Source organism: Hypanus sabinus, chromosome 10 (genome assembly GCF_030144855.1).
Source record: "Hypanus sabinus isolate sHypSab1 chromosome 10, sHypSab1.hap1, whole genome shotgun sequence".
Lineage (NCBI taxonomy): Eukaryota > Metazoa > Chordata > Chondrichthyes > Myliobatiformes > Dasyatidae > Hypanus > Hypanus sabinus.
In genome coordinates, this window is record NC_082715.1 from 23,979,767 (window position 1) to 24,003,986 (window position 24,220).

The following is a 24,220-nucleotide window of genomic DNA, read 5'->3' on the forward strand; positions in this document are numbered from 1 at the left end:
TACTTCATAAGTCTGAATTGAGTTCTTTAATGATATAAAAAAGATATTATTAAAAAATGATATTAAAAATTAGTCAGCCTATTTTAAATTGCCGAAGACCATTTCAAAACAAATATAAGTTCATGTGCCTAAAGAACTCAAACAATAATTCGAATGGACATAATTTTAAGCAATAAGTATTGAGCAGTGGGTTGTAATGAAAGAGTTTGCTGTGGAGAGTGAGTCGGTCCCGGAACTGATCTTGGGTGTTCCTGCAGGTCTGGGATGTTGTTTGTGACGGATGTGAAGATGGCGCTGTCCAGTGGGTTCTTGGGTCGGAGATTTTTGCTTCTTTTAGCCCAGGAAAACGTGGAATTCCGGCTCCCGGTGAGTTCCCGATGCCGGGAGCGGGGCTGTTGGTCATGCAGTCTGGGAGCGGTTTAATTGGGGGCAGGGACTGCGGGGAAAGCCCGGAAAGTCGCGTTCGGGGATAGGAGACTGCAGCCTGGCTACTGAGGAATCTCGGCGGATCCAGACCCTGCCTGTGGAATCGGTTCCCCGAGTAAATTGTTTGACGCTCCTGCGCTAGGTGTATTGACCGCAGCGGAAAAGGGACGAGATGGACACGATGCTGGAATCTGGAGCATCTCAGGGTGTGGGTCATGATATCTTTGTGTGTATCCATCTATCATCTCACCTGCTGCGGTCTTACACTTTCACAGCCCAGAATCAGACCCTTCAGCCCATCTAGACCATGCCAAAACGGCCTACTCCTGTCAACCTGCAGCAGGATCATAGGCTTCCAGACCCCTACCATCCAAGTACCTATCCAAACTTACACATTGAAACTTAGCTTGCATGCACCACTTGTGCTGGCAGCTTATTCCACACTTTCAAAGTTCTCTTAGTGAAGAGGTTTTCCCTAATGTTTCCCTTAAATTTTTCACCTTTCCCCCTTACCCATGAACTCTGGTTGTAGTCCCACCCAACCTCCGTGGAAAAATCCTGCTTGCATTTACCCTGTCTATACTCATCCTAATTTAGTATACCTCTGTCAAATCTCCTCTCACTCTTCTAGGTTCTAAGCAGTAAAGTCCTAACCTAATTCAATCTTATCTTATAACTCAGGTCCTCCCGACCCAGCAACATCCCTGAAAATGTAATGCCCTGGTTCGTATGTAAAGGGGGTTTCTTCTTTTTCTTTGTTACTGTGTACATAATCAAAATGGCTTCTTTGTTTTGTTAAAAGTAGGAATGCTTCTTTGTTGCGAGAGAGTGCTGGAAGCTTGTTTGGGTTAAAATTTACTGATAACGAGAATTGTATTCCTTTGTAACCCCCTGGGTCACCTCAGGCTCGCTCAGCTCGTTCTCGTCCAGGGGGAGCAGCCTTCGGCCCCGCCAAACTGGGTAATCAGCTGGTGTGGATGCTGTGTGATGTCCCCGCCTCGCCCAAAAACAGACAGGACACCATATGCGATTAAATGAGTACAATTTATAAAGGTTACTATAACTAAGTGATTAATAATGATACAGTATATATGAAGGAAAAAAATAAAGAAAAGGCGCCAAACTTATCAAAGTCCAAACCACTTCGTGCACAACCGTTGGAGCTCAATTTCTGAAGTCTTCTGGCCACCATTCGATCCCCTCCGAACTCCTCGACTCACAGCTCAGGACCACCTGAAGTGGTCAACCAAGCACATCTATCTTCATTTCCTCTCCTCCTGGTACCTCCTGGCCTCGGACCCCCCCCCCCCCCCCGCTTGGGGTCCGTTCCTCCCCCAGTTTACAGCATCGCGTCCTCTCTCTCACCCCTTCATGCTGATCTCCCCAAAAGCCTGCCAACAATAGCTCACAGACTCAGAAGAAAGAACAACATTAATCCCAATTGGTTTACAAAGGAATACAATTCTCGTTATCAGTAAATTTTAACCCAAACAAGCTTCCAGCACTCTCTCGCAACAAAGAAGCATTCCTACTTTTAACAAAACAAAGAAGCCATTTTAATTACGTACACAGTAACAAAGAAAAAGAAGAAATCCCCTTTACACATATTTTCCCTGAACTCTTTCAACCTTATTTACATCTTTCCTGTAGGTAGGTGACCAAAACTGCACACAATATTCTAAATTAGATCTCACCAATGTCTTCTTCAACATCAATATTACACCCCATCTCCTGTACTCAGTACTGAGTACTCAGTACTCGGTACTCAGGGCCAGTATGCCAAAAGCTTTCTTTCTGGCCCTTTCTACCTGTGACACCACTTTCAATGAATTATGGCTCTGATCCCTTTGTTCTACCACACTCCTCGGTGAACGGCCACGATAGAGTGGATATGAAGAGGATGTTTCCTACAGTAGGAGACTCTAAGACCAGAGGATACAGCCTCAGAGTAGATGGGTGTCCTTTTAGAATGGAGATGAGATGGAATTTCTTTCGCCAGAAGTCATGAATCTGGAATTCTTTGCCATATGTATATTTAATGGTAGAGGTTGATAGATTCTTAATTGGTCAGGGCATGGCGGGATACAGGGAGGAAGCAGGAGATTGGGGCTGAGAGGAAAACTAGATCAGCCATGATGAAATGGCAGAGCAGACTCCATGGGCCAAATGGCCTAATTCTGCTCCTATATTTTATAGTCTTATAGTCCTCTATTCACTGTGTAAGACCTACCCTCACTGGTCCTACCGAAGTGCAACTCTTCACATTTGTCTGCATTAAGTTCCATCTGCTATTCTTGCAACCCATTTTTTCCAGCTGACGCAGATCTCTTTGCAAGCCATGAAAGCTTTTCTCATTGTCTACTACATGCCCAATCTTGCTGTCACCTGCAGATCCAGTTTACCACATTATCATTCAGATCATTGATATAGATGGCAAACAACAACAGACCCAGCCACAGGTCTCCAGTCAGAGAGGCAACCTCTACTACCACTCTCTGGCTTCTCACACAAAACCAACGTCTAATCTAATTTACTACCTCATCTTGAATGATGAGCAACTGAACCTTCTTGACCAACTTCCATGTGGGACCTTGTCAAATGTCTTGCTAGAGTCCATGTAGACACCATCCACTGCCTTGCACCTTCATCCACTTTCCTGGTAACTTTCTTGAAAAACTATAAGATTGGTCGACGTGACCTACCATGCACAAAGTCATGCTGACTATCCTTAATCAGCCAATGTCTATCTAAGTACTTATATATTCAGTCCCTTAGAATACTTACAATAACTTTCCCACTGCTGATGTCAGACTCACTGGTCAATAATTTCCTGGTTTATGTTTAGAGCCTTTTTTTTAAACAGTGGAACAACACTGGTTATCCTCCAATCATCTGGAACTTCTGTTGCTAAGGATGATTTAAATATTTCTGCACTTGCCTCCTGTAGGGCCTGAGGGAATACCTTGTCAGGCCCTGGTGATTTATCCACACTGATTTGCCTCAGGACAGCAAACACCTCCTCCCTTGTAAACCGTTTCGGGTCCATGGAGTTTCTGCTCCTTTGCCTCATTTCTATAGAGTCTGTGTCCATTGCCTGAGATGCAAAATATTTATTTAAGATCTCCCCTAACACTTGGTTCCACATATGGATTACCATTCTGGTCTTCCAGAGGACCAATATTGTCTCTTGCAATCCTTTTGTTCTTAACATGTCTTCAGAATCCCTTGGGATTCTCCTTCACTTTGTCTGCTAAGGCAACCTTAATCAGTAAGCCTTACTGATTAAGGCTAATCAGTAATTAGCCTTACTGATTTCTTTCTTAAGTGTTCTGGTGCATTCCTTATACTTCATAAGCCACTCATTTGTTCCTACATGCCTATACCAGCTATGAGTCTCTTTTTTCTCTTAACCAGGGCCTCAATATCTCTTAAAACCCAAGGTTTGCTGCACCTGTTATCTTTATCTTTTATTCTGATGGGTACATACAAGCTTTGTGCTCTCAAAATGTCACTTTTCAAGGCCTCTCACTTTCCAAGTGCACCTTTGCCAGAAAACCTCCTGTCCCAATCCACACTTACCAGATTATCTCTGATGCCCTCAAAATTGGCCTTTCTCCAGTTTAGAACCTCAACCCATGGATCAGACTTGTCTTTTTGCAGAGTGAAACTTATGGCATTGTGGTCACTGGATGCAAAGTGTTCCCCTACACAGACTTCTGTCACCTGCCCTGTCTCAGTCCCTAATATCAGATCAATTATTGCAACTCTCTCATTGGGACTTCTATGTACTGATTAAGGAAACTTCCTGAACACATTTGACAAACTCTACCCCATCTAGTGCTTTTACAGTATGGGACTCCCAGTGAATATGTGGAAAGTTGAAATCACCTACTATAACAACCTTGCAGCAGCTTGTGTTCTCTTTACAAATTTGTTCCTCTAAATCCTTCAGACTGTTGGGTGATCTGTAATATAGCTCCACTAATGTGGTCATACATTTCTTATTTCTCAGTTCCATCCATAACTTCTCAACACAAGAGTTCTCCAGTCTGTCCTGACTGAGCACTGTCGTGACATTTTCCCTAACTAGTAACACCATCCCTCCTCCCTTAATTTCCCCCCCCCCAGTCTGTTGCATCCAATACAGCAGAACCCTGGAATATTGAGCTGCTTGTCCTGCCCCTCCTGCAACCAAGTCTCACTGATGGCGACAGGATTGTAATTCCATGTGTTGAACTCAATCATTTGTGACCACTAGCTCTTGCATTGAAATATACGCAGCTCAGGACTCTACTCACACCAGGCTTAAACTTTTGATTCCTGAATTTGTCTGAGGTCTTACCAGCATCTGTCTCCACAACCTTTCCACTAACTGTTCTGGCACTCTGGTTCCCAACACCCTGGATTTCTAGTTTAAACCCCACAGTGCAGCATTAGCAAACCTTTCTGGTAGGAAATTTGTCCCCTTCCTGTTGAGGTGCAAATTGTCTCTTCTGTACAGGTCCCACCATCGCTGGAAGACAGCCCAGTGATCCATATCATGTTTTTGGGATAAGGATGCCGAGCAACAGCTTCTTAATGTTCAAAGCTACTGCGGGCGGAAATGAACGTCGTTAGACGGTATTTCTAGGAAAGTGAAGAAATTAAAATATAGCAGGTCAGGAAGCATCTTCCACAGTTGTTCCCTCAATCTCTAAGTGTTTTCAGCAGTTTCTATTTTTTAATTCAGATTTTCAACATTTTGTAATTTTTGATTTATTTCTATTTCCATGATAAAACGAAGCAAAAGGAGGCCAATTGTCTTCTCAATCTTGTTCTGCCATTAAAGTAAGATGAAGGCCAATCCAATCTTTCCCTCTGATTACTTTCCCAATCTCTACCCATGTCCCTTGATTCCATTGTATGCAATTACTCAGAATCTTCATCTCAATATATTTAATGATTCCAACTCCACAGTACATGACTTTCTGAGGGAGGTATCTCCTCTTCATCTCTGAAACAGTCATCCCCTCAGAATAATAATTAAGCCAATGAAATCATCTCTCATTTTTGTAAACTCTCAGCATAGGCTTAACTTCTTTCCACAATTTAACTCTATTTGCTCTAGGACTCGGCTTGCTGAACCTCTGTTGCACTGATTCCAAAGCAAGTTTGTTCTTAAGTACACTCACGGTACTCCAGGTGTAGTCTTACCATTCCCCTATAAAATTGGATCAAAACTTCACTACTTTTATTCTCTGAACTCTGGATTAAAGGCAAACATTCCAATAGCCTTCTAAATTACTTCTTGTATCTATATTCCTGTTGTTTTTTTTCATTCAGTAGGATTTTAGATATTTTGTAGCACAACGTAAAACAAAGCACATTCCATTCTATCACACATAAGAAACATGAAGCTGTAAAATCAATCAGCACAGCTAGAGATTATTTGGAAATTCTTTGAAAGAGCAAAATGTTAGCCTTCTCTCTGTAACATTCCATACTTATTCCTTTGTTCAATAACCTCTTTAAAATTAAAATCTAATTCCAGCATTCTTTCAGACATAGGAGCAGAATTAGGCCACTTGGTCCATTGAATTTACTCCATCATTCCATCATGGCCCATCTGGTTTCCCTCTCAACCCCATTCCTAACTAATCAAGAGCTTCTCCCTTAAATACACTCAATAATCTGGCCTCCATAGCTGCCTGTGACAATGAATTCCCTCAGATGGCCAAAGGAATTCTTCCTTATCTCCATTCTAAATGGATGTCCCTGTATTGTAAGGCTGTGTCCTCTAGTCCTAAACTCCCCCACTATAGGAAACATGCTCTCCACATCCACTCTATCTAGGTCTTTTAACATTCAATAGCTTTTAACGTGATCCCTCCCCATTCTTCTAAATTTCAGCGAATGCAGGCTCGGAGCCATGAAATGCTCCTCATGATAATCCGCACATTTCCAGAATCATTCTCTTGAACCTGCTCTGAATCCTCCGCAATGTCAGCACACCCTTTCTCAGATCAGCGGCCCAAAACTGCTCGCAATACTCTAAGTGAGGCCTCACCAGAGCTTTATAGAGCTCCAGCATTACATCCTTGCTTTTATATTCTAGTTGATGTATTTTAAAATCATAACGTTCCAAAGTAAAACTAATTAAAATGTACAAACTGAGATTTAAAAGAAGTAAAAGCCTCAAGGAGGCCAGGTTTGCTCATTCAAGTAACTTTGATTCTGAAAATGATTGGAGAAGTGGATTCCCATAGTATTTATGGGGAATTACAGGTGCCAGTGTCAGAGCCGATTGTGTCCACAGCATTTTAGCGAGGGAGGGAGAACAGCCAGATGCCTTGGTACATATTGGTACCAATGACATGGGAAGGAAAAGCAATGAGGTCCTGAAGAAAGAATTTAGAGAGCTAGGCAGAAAGCTGAGAAGAATTTAGAGAGCTAGGCAGAAAGCTAAGAAGCAGTATAGTAATTTTTGGATTGCTACCTGTGACATGTGCTGGATAGGTTAAAACCAGGATGTTTTGGTAGATAAGTGCGTGGCTGAGAAGCTGGTGCAGTGGGCAGGGCTTCAGGTTCTTGGATCATTGGGATCTCTTCTAGGGGAGATATGATATGTATAAAAGGAATGGGTTGCACCTGAACCCAAGGGGGAACCAATATTCTTATGGGCAGGTTTGTTAGAACTGTTGGGGAGGGTTTAAACAAATTTGGCAGGGGTGTAGGAACTGGAAAGAAGGGACTTAGGACAGGACGGATGGTAAAAAAGCAAAGGTAGGATGCAGCCAGACTGTTAGGAAGGGCAGGCAGATGATAGGACGAAATTGTAGCCGGCAGGGTGAATATCAGTACACTAGGGATGCAAAATCAAAGAGGGTAGCAAACACAATACTCAAAGTGTTACATGTCAATGCATGGAGTATATGAATTAAGGTGGATGATCTTGTTGCATTTTTACAGATTGCTGGGTATGATGTTGTGGCCTTCACTGAATCATGGCTACAGCATGGTTGTAGTTGGGAGCTGAATGTTCAAGGTTACATATTACATTGGAGGGATAGGAAGGTAGGCAGAGAGGTGGCATGGATTTGCTGGTAAAGAATGGCATCAAATCAGTAGCACAATGTGACATAGATCGGAAGAGTTAAGTGGGTTGAGTTAAGAAGCTGCAAGGGTAAAAGGACCCTGTTGGCAGTTATATACAGGCCTCCCAACAGTGGCTGGGAGGTGGACCACAGATTACAACAGGAAATGGAAAAGGTGTGTCAAAAGGGCAATGCCATGATATTCATGGGAGGTTTTAACATGCAGAACAATTTGGAAAATCAGGTTGGTAGTCGATCTCAAGAGAGCAAATTTGTTGAATACCCACAAGCTGGCCTTTTCGAGCAGTTTGTCGTTGCGTCTGCTAGGAGATCAGCTATACTGGATTGGGTGTTATGTAATGAACTGGAGGTGATAGGGAGCTTAAGATAAAAGAGCCCTTAGGTGCCAGTGATCACAGTATGATTGTGTTCAACTTGAAATTTGATAGACAGAAAGTAAAGTCTGACATAGTGGTATTTCAATGGAGTAAAGGAAATTACAGTGATATGGGAGAGGAGCTGGCCAAAGTAAAATGGAAGGAGCTGCTAGCAGGGAAGTCAGCAGAGCAGCAATGGTGCACGTTTCTGGGAAAGATGAGGAAGGTGTAGGGCATGTTTATTCCAAAAACGAAGAAGTACTCAAATGGCAAAATAGTATACCTGTGGCTGACAAGGGAAGTCAAAGCTAAAGTAAAAACAAAAGAGAAGGGTATACAACAAAGCAAAAATTAGTAGGAAGATAGAGGATTAGGAAGTTTTATAAAATCCTACAGAGAGCAACTAAAATAATCATTAGAAGGGAAAAGACGAAATATGAAAGCAAGCTAAGAAACAACACCAAAGAGATTAGTAAAAGCTTTTTCAAGTACCGGTATGTAAAAAATAATAGAGAGATGAGAGTGGATATAGGACAGCTAGAAGATTAGGCTGGAGAAATAATAATGGGGGACAAGGAGTATTTTGCATCACTCTTCACTGTGGAAGACTCTAGCAGTGTGCCAGATGTTGTGTGAAGGAAGAGAATGAGTGAAGTTACTATTACAAGGGAGAAGTTGCTCAAAAAGCTGAAAAATCTAAGGGTACATGAGTCACCTGGACCAGATGAACTGCACCCGAGGTTTCTGAAGACGGTAGCGTTGGAGATTGTGGAGGCTTTAGCAATGATCTTTCAAAAATCATTGGACTCTGGCATGGTGCCAAGGAACTGGAAAATTGCAAATGTCACTCCACTCTTTAAGAAAGGAGGAAGGTAGCAGAAAGGAAATTATAGACCAGTAAGCCTGACCTCAGTGGTCGGAAAGGCATTGGAATCAATTGTTAATCATGAGGTGATGGAGTACTTTGTGACACAGGATAAGATAGTACAAACTCAGCGTGGTTTCCTTAAGGGAAAATTTTCCCTGACAAACCTGTTGGAATTCTTTGAGGAGATTATAAGTAGGATAGATGAAGGGGATGTAGTGGATGTTGTATATTTTGACTTTCGGAAGGCCTTTGACAAGTGCCACACATGAGACTGCTTATAAAGTTAAGAGCCCATGATATTATAGCAGCATTGTCTGATTGATAGGAGGTAGTGAGTGGGAATAAAAGGATCCTTTTCTGGTTGGCTGCTGGTGACTAGTGGTGTTCCGCAGGGTCGGTGTTGGGACCGCTTCTTTTTATGCTGTGTATAAATGATTTAGATGATGGAACAGATGACTTTGTTGCTGAGTTTGCACATGATATGGAGATTGGTGGGGGGTGGGCAGGTAGTGTTGAGGAAAGAGGTAGACTGCAGAAGGACATAGACAGATTTGAATGGGCAAGAAAGTGGCAAATGAAATACGACGTTGGAAAATGCATGGTCATGCACATTGGTAGTAGAAATAAATGTGCAGCCTATTTTCTAAATGGGAGAACATCCAAAAATCTGACATGCAAAGGACTTGGGAGTCCTTGTGCAGAACAGCATAAAGGTTAACCTGCAGATAGAGTCGGTCTTGAGGAAGACAAATGCAATGCTAGCATTTATTTCAAGAGGACTTGAATACAAGAGCAGGGATGTGATACTGAGGCTTTAAAAGGCACTGGTGAGGCCTCACCTTGAGTAATGTAAACACTTCTGGGTTCCTCATCTAAGAAAAGATGTGCTGGCATTGGAGAGGGTCCAGAGGAGGTTCACAAGGATGATTCTCAGAATGAAAGGGTTATCATACAAGGAAGGTTTGATGGCTCTGGGTCTGTACTTGCAGGAATTTAGAAGGATGAGGGGGTAATCTCATTGAAACCTGATGAAAGGCCTAGACAGAGTAGATGTAGAAAGGTGTCTTCCATGGTGGGGGAGTCTAGGATGAGCGGGCATAGCCTTAGGATAGAGGGGTGTCCATTTAAAACAGAAATGCAAAGAAATTCCTCTACCCAGAGGTTGTGAATTTGTGGAATTTATTACCACAGGCGGCTGTGGAGGCCAGGTCATTGGATGTATTTAAGGCAGAGATTGATAGGTTCTTGACTGGCCACGGCATCACAGGTTACAGGGAGAAGGCCAAGAAGTGGGATTGAGGAGGGGACAAAAGGATCAGACATGATTGAAAGGCAGAGCCCTTGATGGGCCAAGTGTGAAAGGAGGTGCCAGTGGAAGTGGTAGATGGAGGTTCAATTGTAACATTTAAGAGAAGTTTGGAGCGGTACATGGATGGAAGAGATATGAAGGGCTTTGCTCTAGATGCAGGTAGATGGGATGAGTCAGAAGATTAGGCTGGATTGGATTACATGGGCTGAAGGGCTTGTTTCTGTGCTGTAGTTCTCTATGCCTCTTACATGCAAAGTCTTTATTTTCATCTATCTTTTCCTTACAATTCACAAGCTTTTAACTGTTTTCCTACTTTCCGGTTTAGTTGCAAATTTACGGGAAAAAATAACAATTCTTACTTTTCCTGCATTATCATCTGACATGTTTCCTCTGCATTCAGCTGTGTAGGCAGACACAAACTATTTGTTTTTATGCCTCCACCATTTTGTTGATTCTTATTATAATTTCTTACTTTGCTTCCGAGGCATCCACCTTTATTTTCATCACTCTTTTCTTTACAATGCGCAAGCTTTTAGCTGTTTTCCTTCAGTTTAGTTTCATTCTGGTTTCTCCTCCTTCATCTGTCTTCGTATATTTTTGAAAAAGTCTCAGTCATTGCATATGACAACTTAATTACTGCTTTTAATTTAAAACTTTCTTGTGTAGGGCACCGAGGAATGTAGTTGGACAAGGGATCTGGGAATCCAGGTCCATAATTCATTGAAAGCGTCATCACAGGTAGACAGGGTAATAAAAAAAGCTTTTGGCACATTGGTCTTCATAAATCAAAGTCCTGAGTACAGAAGTTATGATGTTATGTTGATGTTGTATAAGATGTTAATGAGGCCTAATTTGGAGTATTGTGTGATGACTTAATCACTTACCTATGGGAAAGATGTAAATAAGGTTGAAGAGGTACATAGAAAATTTACAAAGATGTTGCCGGGTCTGGAGAACCTGAGTTATGAGGAAAGATTGAATAGGTTAGAAAATTATTCTCTAGAACATAGAAGATTGAGGAGAGATTTGATAGAGGAATATAAAATTATGAGCGGCATAGGTATGGTAAAGGGTAAATACAAGCAGGCTTTTTCCCACTGAGGTTCGGTGAGGCTACAACCAGAGGTCATGGGTTAATGGTGAAAGGTGGAATGAGCTGCCAATGGTTAGAAAATTGAGGACCCAGTTGCAGGGGGAGGTACAGAGGCCCAGGTTCTGGAGCTTTTTGATCGGAGTTGTAGGATTGCCATCATGTAGAAACTTTGAACTATAGTCTATAAACAGCATTCTGACATAGGTATTTGTATTGCCCAGGTGATCCAAGGCTGTGTGGAGAGCCAATGAGATTGTGTCTGCCATGGACCTATTGTGGCAATAGGCAAATTGCAGTGGGTCCAGGTCCTTGGGGAGGCAGGAATTGATTCTAGCCATGACCAACCTCTCAAAGCGTTTCATCACTGTAGATGTGAGTGCGACTGGATGGTAGTCGTTAAGGCAGCTCACCCTGCTCTTCTTCGGCACTGGTATAATTGTTGCCCTTTCGAAGCAGGTGGGAACTTCCGACTGTACCAATGAGAGATTGAAAGTGTCTTTGAATGTCCTGCCAGTAGTTGGCACAAGTTTTCGGAGCCTTACCGGATACACTGTCGGGCCTATTGCCTTGCAAGGTTTCACGCTCTTGAAAGACAACCTGAAGTTGGTCTCAAAGAAAAAGATCACAGGGTCACTGGGTGCTGCAGGGATCCTCTTAGCTGTAGTTTTATTCTCCATTTCAAAGTAAGCATAAAAGGCATTGAGCTCACTACCATTCATTATATTGGGTTTCACTTCATAGGCACCCTGCCAGAGTTGGCGTGCATCCGATGTTGCCTCCATCCTCACTCAGAATTGTTCCTTAACTCTTTAAGTAGTCATCCACAAATCATACCTGGTTTTCTTGTACAGACTTGGGACGCCAGACTTAAATGCCACAGATCTAGCCCTCAGCAGATTACAAAACTCCTGCTTCATCTATGGCTTTTGATTTGGGCATTTCAGTAAGTTCTCATAGGTGTCCCCAGCAATTGCTATTCTGCCATTATCCCTGCTAGTGTCCCTTTCCAATAAACTTTGGCCAGCTTCTCTTGTGTCTCTGTAATCCCCTTTACTCCACTGTAATACTGATACATTTGATCTTATTTTCTTCTGAAACTGCAAGGTGAATTCAAAGTTCAAAGTAACTAATGTATAAGCAATAAATATTGAGAACATGAGGTGAACTGAGTCCATAGGTTGAGTTCATATGAATTCTGTCATAACAGATACATTGAGGAGCAGATACAGACAGACATACTTTATTGATCCCGAGGGAAATTGGGTTTTGTTACAGTCGCATCAACCAAGAATAGTGTAGAAATATAGCAACATAAAACCATAAATAACTAAATAATAATATGTAAATTATTCCAAGTGGAAATAAGTCCAGGACCAGCGTATTGGCTCAGGGTGTCTGACACTCTGAGGGAGGAGTTGTAAAGTTTGATGGCCACAAGCAGGAATGACTTCCTATGACGCTCAGTGTTACATCTCGGTGGAATGAGTCTCTGGCTGAACGTACTCCTGTGCCTAACCAGTACATTATGGAGTGGATGGGAGACATTGTCCAAAATGGCATGCAACTTGGAAAGCATCCGCTTTTCAGACACCACCGTCAGAGAGTCCAGTTCCACCCCCACAACATCACTGGCCTTACGAATGAGTTTGTTGATTCTGTTGGTGTCTGCTACCCTCAGCCTGCTGCCCCAGCACACAACAGCAATCATGATAGCACTGGCCACCACAGATTCATAGAACATCCTCAGCATCATCTGGCAGATGTTAAGGGACCTCAGTCTCCTCAGGAAATAGAGACGGCTCTGCCCCTTCTTGTAGACAGCCTCAGTGTTCTTTGGCCAGTCCAATTTATTGTCAATTCGTATCCCCAGGTATTTGATAGGGAGGCAGATTCTGGAATGGGTGATTTTAACTTTCCTAATATTCACCGGCATTTCCTTAGAGCAAGGGGTTTAGATAAGGTGGAGTTTGTTAAGTATGTTCAGGAAGGTTTCCTGACACAATATGTAGATGAGTAAACTAGAGGAGAGGCTGTACTTGATCTGCTATTGGGAAATGAACCTAGTCAGGTGTCAGACGATGGGATAGCATTTTGGAGGTAATGATCACAACTCTATCTCCTTTACCATAGTGCTGGAGAGGGATAGGAGCAGAAAACTTGGGAAAACATTTAATTGGGGTAGGGGGAAATATGATGCTATTAGGCAAGAATCTGGGAACATAAATAGGAAGCAGATGCTCTCAGGAAATGCAAGGCAGAAATGTGGCAAATGTTCAGGGAACATTTGCATAGAATTCTGCACAGGTATGTTCCATTGAGGAAAGGATGTTAGGGTTGAAGTACCATGGTGTACAAAGGATATAGAAAATTTAGTTAAGAAAAGAAAAGCTTACAAAAGGTTCAAGAAATTGGGTACTGTTGGAGCTGTAGAAAATTATAAGGTTGCTAGGAAGGAGCTTAAGAACGGAATTAGGAGGGCCAGAAGGGGCCATGAGAAGGCCTTGTTGAGCAGGATTAAGGAAAACCCCAAGGCATTTACAACTACTTGAAGAGCGAGAGGGTGAGCCGTGTGAGAATAGGACCAATCAGGTGTGATAGTGGAAACGTGCATGGAGTCGGAGGTACTTAATGAATACTTTGCTTCAGTATTCACCAGTGAAAAGGACCTTGGCAATTGTGGGGATGACTTAAAGCGGACTGATATGCTTGAGTTTATAAACATTAAGAAAGAGGATGTGCTAGAGCTTTTGAAGGGTATAAAGTTAGACAAGTCACCAGGGCCGGGCGAGATATACCCCAGGCTATTGTGGGAAGTGAATGAGGAGATTGCTAAGCCTCTGGTGATGATCTCTGCATCATCAATTGGGATGGGAGAAGTACCAGAGGACTGGAAGGTTGCAAACATTGTTCCCCTGTTCAAGAAAGGGAGTAGAGATAATCCAGGTAATTATAGACCGGTGTGTCTTACTTCAGTGGTGAGCAAGTTGTTGGAGAAGATCCCGACAGGCAGGACTTATGAGCATTTGGAGAGGCATAATCTGAGTAGGGATAGTCAGTATGGTTTTCTCAAGGGCAGGTCATGCCTTACGAACCTAATTGAATTCTTTGAGAATGTAACAAAACACATTGATGAAGGTAGAACAGTGGATGTAATGTATATGGATTTCAGTAAGACATTTGATAAGGTTCCCACACGAGACTCATTCAGAAAGTTATGAGGCATGGGATCCAAGGAGACCTTGCTTTGTGGATCCAGAATTGGCTTGACCACAGAGGGCAAAGGATGGTTGTAGATGGTTCGTATTCTGCATGGAGGTGGGTGACCAGTGGTGTTCCACAGGGATCTGTTCTGGGACCCGTTCTCTTTGTGGTTTTTATAAATGACCTGGATGAGGTAGTAGAAGGGTGGGTTAGTATGTTTGGTGATGATACAAAAGTTGGGTGTGTTGTGGATAGTGTGGAGGGTTGTCAGAGGTTACAGCGGGACATCGATAGGGTGCAGAACTGGGCTGAGAAGTGGCAGATGGACTTCAACCCAGATAAGTGTGAAGTGGTTCATTTCAGTAGGTCAAATTTGAAGACAGAATATAATATTAATGGTAAGATTCTTGGCAGTGTGGAGGGATCAGCGGGATCTTGGGGTCCATGTCAATAGGACACTCAAAGCTGCTGTGCAGGTTGAGAATGCTGTTAAGAAGGCGTATGGTGTGTTGGCCTTCATCAACCATGGGATTGAGTTCAAGAGCCGTGAGGTAATTTTACAACTATATAATACTTTAATTAGACCCCTTGGAGTACTGTGTTCAGTTCTGGTCACCTCATAACAGGAAGGACGTGGATGGTATAGAGAGAGTGCAGAAGCGATTTGCAAGAATGTTGTCTGGATTGGAGAGAATACCTTATGAGAATAGGTTGGGTGAACTTGGTCTTTTCTCCTTGGAGTAATGGAGGATGAGAGGTGACCTGATAGAGGTGTATAAGATGATGAAAGGCATTGATCATGTCGCTAGCCAGTGTCTTTTTTCCAGGGCTGAAATGGCTAACACAAGGGGGCATAATTTTAAGGTGCTTGGAAGTAGGTACAAGGGGGATGTCAGAGGCAAGTTTTTCACACAGAGAGGGGTGGGTGCATGGAATGCACTGCCGGTGAAGGTGGTAGAGGCGGATACAATAGGGTCTTTTAGATAGGTACATGGGGCTTAGAAAAATAGAGGGCTATGCAGCAGGGTAATTCCAGGCAGCTTCAAGAATAGGTTACATGGCCAACACAACATTGCGGCCCGAAGGGCCTGTAATGTGCTATTCTATGATCTTTGCCTCCTAAGGTTTCCTTCACCTTAAGCTTCCTAATCAAATCTGGGTCATTACATAACACCCAATCCAGAATTGCAGTTCCCCTAGTGGGCTCAACCACAAGCTGCTCTCAAAAGCTATCTTGTAGGCATTCTACAAATGTCAGCATTACTTTCTGTTCTCTTTTAATATAGAAGTAATTTGAGCAATTGTCATGCTAATTTTGTGAATATAGCCATCATGTAAAGTTCTTGAGAGGATGATTGCTGGAGCTACATCATTGCTGGTCCTTCCTCGTACCATTATTTGTGCTCAGGGGATTGCTCTCTGTGATAAAGCTTTTAAGTGAGCTTACTTTATGTTGTTTATTTCATGGTCTTTAAATCTGCACTACTGCCATCTTCAGTGTGTGTTGAAGTGTGAGATGAATATTTGTGAAGGACAATGAAAAATTCAGTTCTGGTGAAGGTATGCAGTTAATTGAAGGGAAAACAAAGATCTGCATTGTTGAAGGACAACACTGGAGAGTTCCCTGCTGGCATTGAGTTTTCATCTGTGCGTGCGTGTGCGTGTGTGTGTGTGTGTGTGTGTGTGTCTGTGTGCGTGCACGCGCACGCATGCTTGAGATTGCCTCATTGTGTTACTCTGCTTAGATCAGGGATTGAATGGGCAACGGACAATCTGTATTCTTAGCAACTTAATGCTATTGGCATAAACAATTCGAATGAGTGTTATTGTTTTAATCCAACCCAGTTCTCACTTGCTCAGTGTGATTTTAAAAATTATGTTATTTTGTAGATTTTATAACTTTTTATTCACTTGTTAGTGCAAATATGTAGCTGTTGCCACAATTAAAACGCCATGAACAAAAGATAGAGGAATATTGCTGCTTAGATTAGAAAGACCTGTGCTATAACCAAATAAATGTTTGGTAATACTGTGTAAGTTTTGATTTGAAAGAAATTTTGATTTAGCTGCTTCTCAATATTAATACCATTTTCAGTACGCACTAATTTTTTATTTATTTTTTGGTTGCAGGAAATTAAATCCTTGTTCTCACTTTGTAAATGCCAGTTCAGTTGTGAAGAAAACTTTGATGAGAGGGTATGTTATGTTTATATTTTGTAATAGTAATGTGTAAGCAGAGCAGCAACTTAATATTTTGGTTGGGTTTATATTTACTGATTTACTTCTTTACATATCCACAGATTGATATCTTGTTATCCGGATTGCTTGTAACTTAATGTTTGCAAAATGAGAGATTTTATTAAGGCAAAATTAAAAATATTTAGCCAGCTGGTAGTAAAGTGGCATCCGTACAGGACTTTGAGACGAGTGGTCCTGGGTTCGAATCTGGCTGGCTCCTTATACGTTTTCTAACCATGCGAGGTTGAGCGTTGAGCTAGCAACTTGGCTTTGTAAAAGACAAGTATATGCTAAGGAAACAGCAAGGTTGCCGCCCGATGCATCACAAGGCACGGAAAGGAACAACATTTACACAAAATGAAAATACCACCGTTGTTGAAAATCAGAAATAGCATCACTAAGCAAGCTGGAATACAACTGTTGAAGAAGCTGCAGAGGTTAATGCTCCAAGTCTTGTGACCTTTAATTGTCATTTATTCACTTACTGAGTGTTTCTTACATAAAGGAAGAATGATATGCTGATTAAATTCATACATCACCTTGTACATAAATGTACTATGTACCTTGTTCAAGTTCAAGTTTAATTGTTATTCAGCTATACATGAATACCCAAAAATATAGCCAAACAAAACAGCATTATTCTGTGGCCAGGGTGAAAAACACAGTACACACACAGCAGAAGACACATATAGCACATATAAAATATCAGAAAATAAATATAGTCCAAGACCCTGAGTCGAAAAATGTTGCAGCAGTCGGTAGTTGACCACAATCTGGTTTGTCTTCTGCTGAGTGAACAGTGGGGAGCAGCCACACTGCCTCTGATAGAGCACCCTGACTCTGACGCCTCTCCCCTGGGTGGCTGTAAGCAGGCGACTCTGCAGCTTGAGGCCTAGACCTTGCTGTGACCCAGGCTGCCCAGCTCCCCTACCGTCTGCTGATAAATCTGTGAATTGGACGCGCTATTCCATACTGACAATGTCCAGTGGGGTCTTGCAATCACAAGAAAAGTGACTAAAACGACCACTTGTTGTTAGACCGTGCGTCTCCTTTGCACGCCAATTCTTCGGACGCCTCTCTGACACAGGCAGCAGCACAGTCTGCACCCAAGTCCAGCTCCTTCAGATTCTCCACCAGCGAGCAACTCGCAGAGGAGATAGACCTACAGTTCTTTAAAGTTCTTAATGTCCAGTAAGGTCCAGTGACTGTAAAAAAAAAATTTTAAAGTTCAATAACATCTCTGCTGACCCTTTAGAAGCCACTGCAGTTGAATGAGCTGCCACCTTACTGGAACATACTACACTACAATTCTATTTATCCATATTACGTTCATAGCCTTCTATGCCTTGTGAGTCAAGTACTTGTCCAGCTGTTTATTATAGATCATGGGAGCATCCATCTCTATCCTGTGTACAGTTAGTGCAGTCCAGATGCCAATCAATCTCTGTGTGATAAAATCCCCTCAGATCTCTTCTAAACCGCTTAACTCTCATCTTAAATCTACGCCCTCTCTTGTACACCCTCACTGTGGGAAAAAGATTTTTTATGATCTGCCTTACCTACCTATATATCTCTGTAGCGGGAGATGGCTATGATGGAAAGTGGGGTATACTTACTATTAAATGTGGTGTATGAATGTCGTAATTTACAGTACAAGAAATAAACATCAAATCCCGCACCACATGATTGACAAAGGAAAATGTCAGACAACACAATGCCTTGCCGTCTCATTCTTAATGCATTTAAACATAAATGGTGATAGGTGTTCAGTGATGACAGGTCTAACAGAGATCTGCAATCCCTGCTGTGGAGTGTTGGCCAGAAAACTGCAGGGAGCTCAAAGCTGGATAAAGAGAAGGTGTAACTAAAGTTACTGATCAGTTTCTGCCTTCTTAATGTTGCCATTTTCTTTCAGTGAATATGTTAGTGCATGCACACTAGAGCAGCAAACTGAGTTCTAGAAGTTTATTGGCAACAGAGTTCCATTTAATGCCAAGCTCTTTTTGATGTTGATTTATATTTGCCAGCTTGCTTCAGTATTCTTAGTGCTTTATCAGTTTAAAGATGCTCGTTTTCTGCTCTCAGCATTGTAGCTGATTGTAAGGCTATTTTGCTTTTCAGTCTCCTTTCTGGATCGTACGTATTCCTTCCGAGGAGGTGGCAAAAGCAGTCATGAGGCGGACAGTGTGTGCAAAGTAAGTGTCCTTGTTACAGTAACTAACACAGAATTCAGACAAATACTAAGTTGGCTGGTGGTGTAGTGGCACCTGCACTGGACTTTGAGGGAAGTGGTCCCGGGTTTGAATCCAGCCGACTTCTTGCAATGCTGGGTTGAGCGTCGAGCTAGCAACTTGGCCTCATAAAGAAACAGACACAAAAGCGGTGAAGATGCTGCCCGAGACGCAGGAAGGAACAGCATTAGTCAAATATTATCTGTGGCACCAGCTTCAGGCATTTGGCTGTCGTGCAAGTATTTATAATCCAACAATAAGTTATGGTTGTTTAACAGATCTGGTTAGCATGAGTTGCAGCCACCATATACACAATTTAACAGTATTGTCAGGTGCTCTAGGTCTAGGTAGAATGGAAGAGAGGATTCAATTGTGAGAAGGGATAATCTCAGCATTCAAAAACAGAAAATCAGCTCAGTGTTTCCAGCACTGACTGTTTCTGTTTACAACCCTGTCTACCTGTGATGCCACTTTCAGGGAATTATGTATCTGAACTCCCAGATCTCTTTGTTCCTCCACACTCCTCAGTGCCCTACCATTTATTGTGTAAACAGTGTAATCCTTCCCACCCCTGCTCTGCTATCCTGGACTTCGTGCCTCTTATTTCCTCTTTTAGTCGACTGCTCACACAGGGAAATTACGACGTTGCCCCAGTGTTTATCTACAGGTTTGCATTAGCACTGAAATAACATCTTTAAGGATTAGTCATGATCAGAAGAAGCAGAAGGAAAAAGACATAGATGGAGATGAAAAGTCTAAAATAATTTAACTGGAGTAGGAAGCATTTCTTCACAAACAGAATGGGTAAAAGTTTGAAACATACTTCCCAAAAAAATCTGTTAATGAGTTTTGTAAAGTTTAGCACTTTCATTGATTCTTGTTTCATAAAGGTGCCTGATTTTCTAAGGATACGTCCACACTACACTGGATAAATCCGTAACCGAAGCTTTTTCTCTTCGTTTTTACCCTTCGTCCACACTAAAACGGTGTTTTCGTCCCCCAAAACCGGAGCTTTTCAGAAACGCTTTCCAGGCTGGATATTTTTGAAAATGCCGGATTCGCAGGATCAGTTTGGATGGGGTAACCGGAGACTTCTGAAAACACTGTCAGACGGCAGCACGCTATTTCATTATTTTCTTGAACGCAACCTAACAATTTCAGAACAGACGGCAACGAGACTGAAGCCAGAAGAGTTAGAAATGTACTCACCAAATACTTTGACCCATAATTTACTAAATAAATAAGTATACTCACTTTGCCCTGTTTTCTGTCCTTGCTCGTATGAAGGTGGTTTACCTATTTATGCAAGTACTTCTCTGACAATAGATGTGTAACAGTCTAATGTAACATTGTATGGAAATACAAGATAACACTGATGCAGACATGTTTTATACATTTAACAAGGTGCTTTATTAATGCAACAGAGTTAGTCAGTTTTTCAATGTTCGTCGTCAGCCGGGTCAATCTGTCCGTGAACTCCCTGTCGGTTGCCTCCGTACGCGCCAGTATTTTTTTTTTACTTTTAAATTCTCCTGCGCGAAAGCCAACAGCTGTCCGTCATTTTTTCTAGTCTGTAACTACACAAACGTGCATTTTTGCGGTGAGTTTCGACACCAAACATGTCACTTGTTTTCGGTAGATGTGTCCTGTGCATATGCAGGAGGAGGAGATTCGCCGAAATCTCCGTTTCAATGTGGATAGAGATATTTTCAAAAAGGCATAGTGTGGACGCCTATCGCTTTTACGTGAAACCGGCGTTTTCAAAATTATCTGGTTGAGAGTGGACATAGCCCGAGTATTTTGTTTTACATTTCCACCTTCTACAGTTTACAGAATAATGAGTTTTGGTATTGTACCTGGTTTAGCTACATAATTTGTCTGAAGAGTTTGTTTTCGACATAGCATCCGTTCTTCACTTTGCAGGTCAATATTTGAATTGTGGGGTCAAGGAAGAACACATGAAGAACTGCATAACTCACTGAGAAATTATCCTGTTGACAAAATGGTATGTATGGACAGGAACCAACCTTACCATCTGATGTACACACACAGAGTACTATGCAAAAGTCTTAGTCACATATAGTAAGGGTACTTGACAATGTAGAGCAGAGATTGAGTTTGTAAATCTTGCAGGAGCAAATAAAGTTGGGAATGGTGTGGGTGGATCACTATGAGAAGGATTTGGAACAGGTGACAGAGAAGGATTGTCAGGGGCAGGGGTTTCATTGTGGGCAGACACACCCAGTCCTGAGGCGAGATCATTACAGAATGTTTCTCTGGCGCTTCCCACTCCCTCCTCACTCCCTTCCCTTGTCCCAACCATGACTCCCCTCTCCCTGCCCCCTTCCCATTCTCAGTCCACAATAGAAACACATATTAGAATCAGGTTTATCATCACTTACAAATCTCATGAAATTAATTTTTTTGTGCGGCCGCATTACAGTGCAATACATAAAATTACTACAGTACTGTGCAAAAGTCTGAGGCACTGTAGCTATATATATGTGTGTAGTACTTTTGCAAAGTACTTTATATATGTAAAAGATATTTGACTGTATTCAACTAACAATATTCATTTTCCTGCTTTAGGCCCCATTCCTTCAGCAAGGTTCAACATATCAGATAAAAGTTTATGCATTCAATAAAACCTTGTCGCATAATGAGAGAATTCAAAAGATAGATGTATGTATCAAACTTTTTCTTTTTACTGTCTCTAATTTAGTGTTTGACATTTGTACTGTTACTTGGTATGTTCAGAGTTCTGGTAATAATGTGTTGGAATAAAGAGGTTTCTTCAGTGTTTTAGGTAGTAACTAACATTGTGTGGTAAAACGTCACATTTACTCTATTAGCTAACTTATTCCCAATTTTCAAAAGATTGGATAGTTAAGTTTGCAGTTCATCTCAGTACTAGTAATTGTGGGAGAGAGAAGAGAAGTTAAATCACGATAACTATTCTTAGTGACCAGGTGGAAATGTGTTCAGGATTTGGTTTTCACCTTAGATTTACAGCTGATAAACTATCTTATAATACACACCTGGATAACAATAAAACATTTTAACCTGGCATCAGTAGTTAGGAAGTTTTTGGAATCGATTGTTAGGGATGAGATTACAGAGTACCTGTAGACACATGACAAGATAGGACAAAGCCAGCATAGTTTCCTGAAAGGAAAATCCTGCCTGACAAACCTACTGCAATTCTTTGAGGAAAGTACAAGCAGGGTAGACAAAGGAGATGTAGAGGATATGGTGTACTTGGATTTTCAGAAGGCCTTTGACAAGGTGCCACACTTGAGGCTGCTTAGCAAGATATGCATCAGATAAGCAAAAGCTTAGTAAGATAAGCATGGAATTACAGGGAAGTTACCAGCATGGCTGGAGCATTGGCTGGTCAGCAGAAAACAGAGAGTGGGAATAAAGGGATCCTATTCTGGCTGGCTGCCGGTTACCAGTGGAGTTCCACAGGGGTCATTGTTGGGACTGTTACTTTCTATGATGTATGTCAATGATTTGGGCTACGGTATTAATGGATTTGTGGCTGAATTTGATGATGATACAAAGATAGGTAGAGGAGGTGGTGTTGAGGAAACCGAGAGCCTGCAGAGAGACTTAAATAGTTTAGGGCAAGGAAGTGGCAAATGAAATACAATGTTGGAAAGTGTATGGTTATGCATTTTGGTGAAAGAAATAAACGGGCAGAATATTATTTAGATTTAGCATTCAAAATGCAGAGATGCAAAGGGACTTGGGAGTCCTTGTGCAAGATACCCTAAGGGTTAACCTCCAGGTTGAGTTGGTGGTGAAGAACGCAAGTGCAATGTTGACATTCATTTCTAGAGGTATAGTATATAAGAGCAGGGATGTGATGTTGAGGCTCTATAAGGCACTCGTGAGACCACACTTGGAGTATTGAGTGCAGTTTTGGGCTCCTTATTTTAGGAAGGATATACTGACATTGGAGAGGGTTCCGAGAAGATTCACAAGAATGATTCCAGGAGTGAAACATGAGGAACATCTGACAGGTCTTGGGTTGTATTCTGTGCAGTTCAGGAGGATGAATGGAGATCTCATAGAAATATTCCGAATGTTAAAAGGCCTTAACAGATTAGATATGGCAAAGTTATTTCCCATGGTGGGGGATTCTAGGACAGGAAGGCATCACTTCAGGATTGAAGGACTTCCTTTTAGAACCGAGATGTGGAGAAATTACTTTGGTCACAGAATGGTAAATCTCTGTTGTTACGAGTGGCTGTGGAGGCCATGTCATTGGGTGCAATTAAGACAGAAATAGGTAGGTTCTTGATTAGCCAGGGCATCAAAGAGTATGGGGTGAAAGCAGGGGAGTGGGGATGATTGAATGGCACAGCAGACTTGATGGGCTGAATGGCCTACTTCTGCTCCTATATCTTATGGTCTTACTTCAGACAGCATCTGCACTGGTGACCACATTTCAGAAATCAACAGGGTTCATTTCTGGAAAAAAAAGTTATATCAGACACAGAATGCACTTGGCAAAATAGTTGAGGATTATTGATTTTCTTACATCTTGGAAATACTGCCTTTTTATATTTTCCACTCTAAATATAAGTATTAATGATTCCAAAATGCTTAAAACATTCTGCATAATTTTTCTTTAACTAATATACATCCTATTTTAGTAACTGAATAGTCCACTTTCTTTTCAGGAATGATAAATCTCTAACTTCATATTGTGTATCTCCTTGCATTTCGGGCACCACGTTAGGGAAGGAGAATCAGCTGGCTATTTCCTCAGCTTTATATAGCTGGGGTTAATTTGGCAAAAAGCTAGTACAGCTCTTTACAGTGCTAGCACCACGGGTTCACTTCTCACTGCTGACTGTAAGGAGTTTGTATGTTTTCCCTGTGACTGCGTGGGTTTCCTCCGGGTGCTCGGGTTTTCTCCCACATTCCAAAGACGTGCTTCAGGTTATTAAGATGTGGGCATGCTACGTTGGCACAGGAATTATGGTGACATGTGTAGGCTGCTGCCTACACATCCTCGGACTGTGATGGTCGTTAGTGCAACTGATATATTTCACTGTATGTTTCAATGTACATGTGGTAAATAAAGCTAATCTTTAGAGATGTGTTAATCTTTGTTTAGCCACTCCACTGGTTACAGTGCATACAACCTAGAGAATGTACTGATATCATATTAATATTAGTTCCCCCTGGTGATATAACTAATGAGGATGTTAAACCTATCGAATGTTGAAAGGTCTTGATAGAGTGGTTGTGGAGAGGATGTTTCCTACGGAGGGGGAGTCTAGGACCAGAGGACACAGCCTCAGAATAGAGGGGCATCCTTTTTGGACAGAATTTCTTCAGCCAGAGAGTGGTGAATCTGTGGAATTCGCGGCCACAGAAAACTGTGGAGGCC

At 41.9% G+C, this 24,220-nt stretch overlaps 1 protein-coding gene across 3 annotated transcripts in view; it reads left to right on the forward strand.

The window, feature by feature from the left end:
* The first annotated feature begins 245 nt into the window (after positions 1-245).
* trmt11 (tRNA methyltransferase 11 homolog) overlaps positions 246-24,220 on the forward strand; it is a 74,769-nt gene continuing 50,794 nt past the window's right edge. Inside the window, exons 1-6 of one of the 3 annotated variants that reach the window (XM_059981513.1) lie at positions 262-366; positions 4,928-5,083; positions 16,478-16,543; positions 18,707-18,780; positions 20,740-20,821; positions 21,406-21,498. In XM_059981513.1, the coding sequence (XP_059837496.1) occupies positions 18,758-18,780; positions 20,740-20,821; positions 21,406-21,498 (198 nt within the window). In that variant the 5' untranslated portion in view covers positions 262-366; positions 4,928-5,083; positions 16,478-16,543; positions 18,707-18,757. Of the gene's footprint in view, positions 367-4,927; positions 5,084-16,477; positions 16,544-18,706; positions 18,781-20,739; positions 20,822-21,405; positions 21,499-24,220 lie in introns of all 3 variants that reach the window. The other 2 variants (XM_059981511.1, XM_059981512.1) reach the window with 2 other exon arrangements.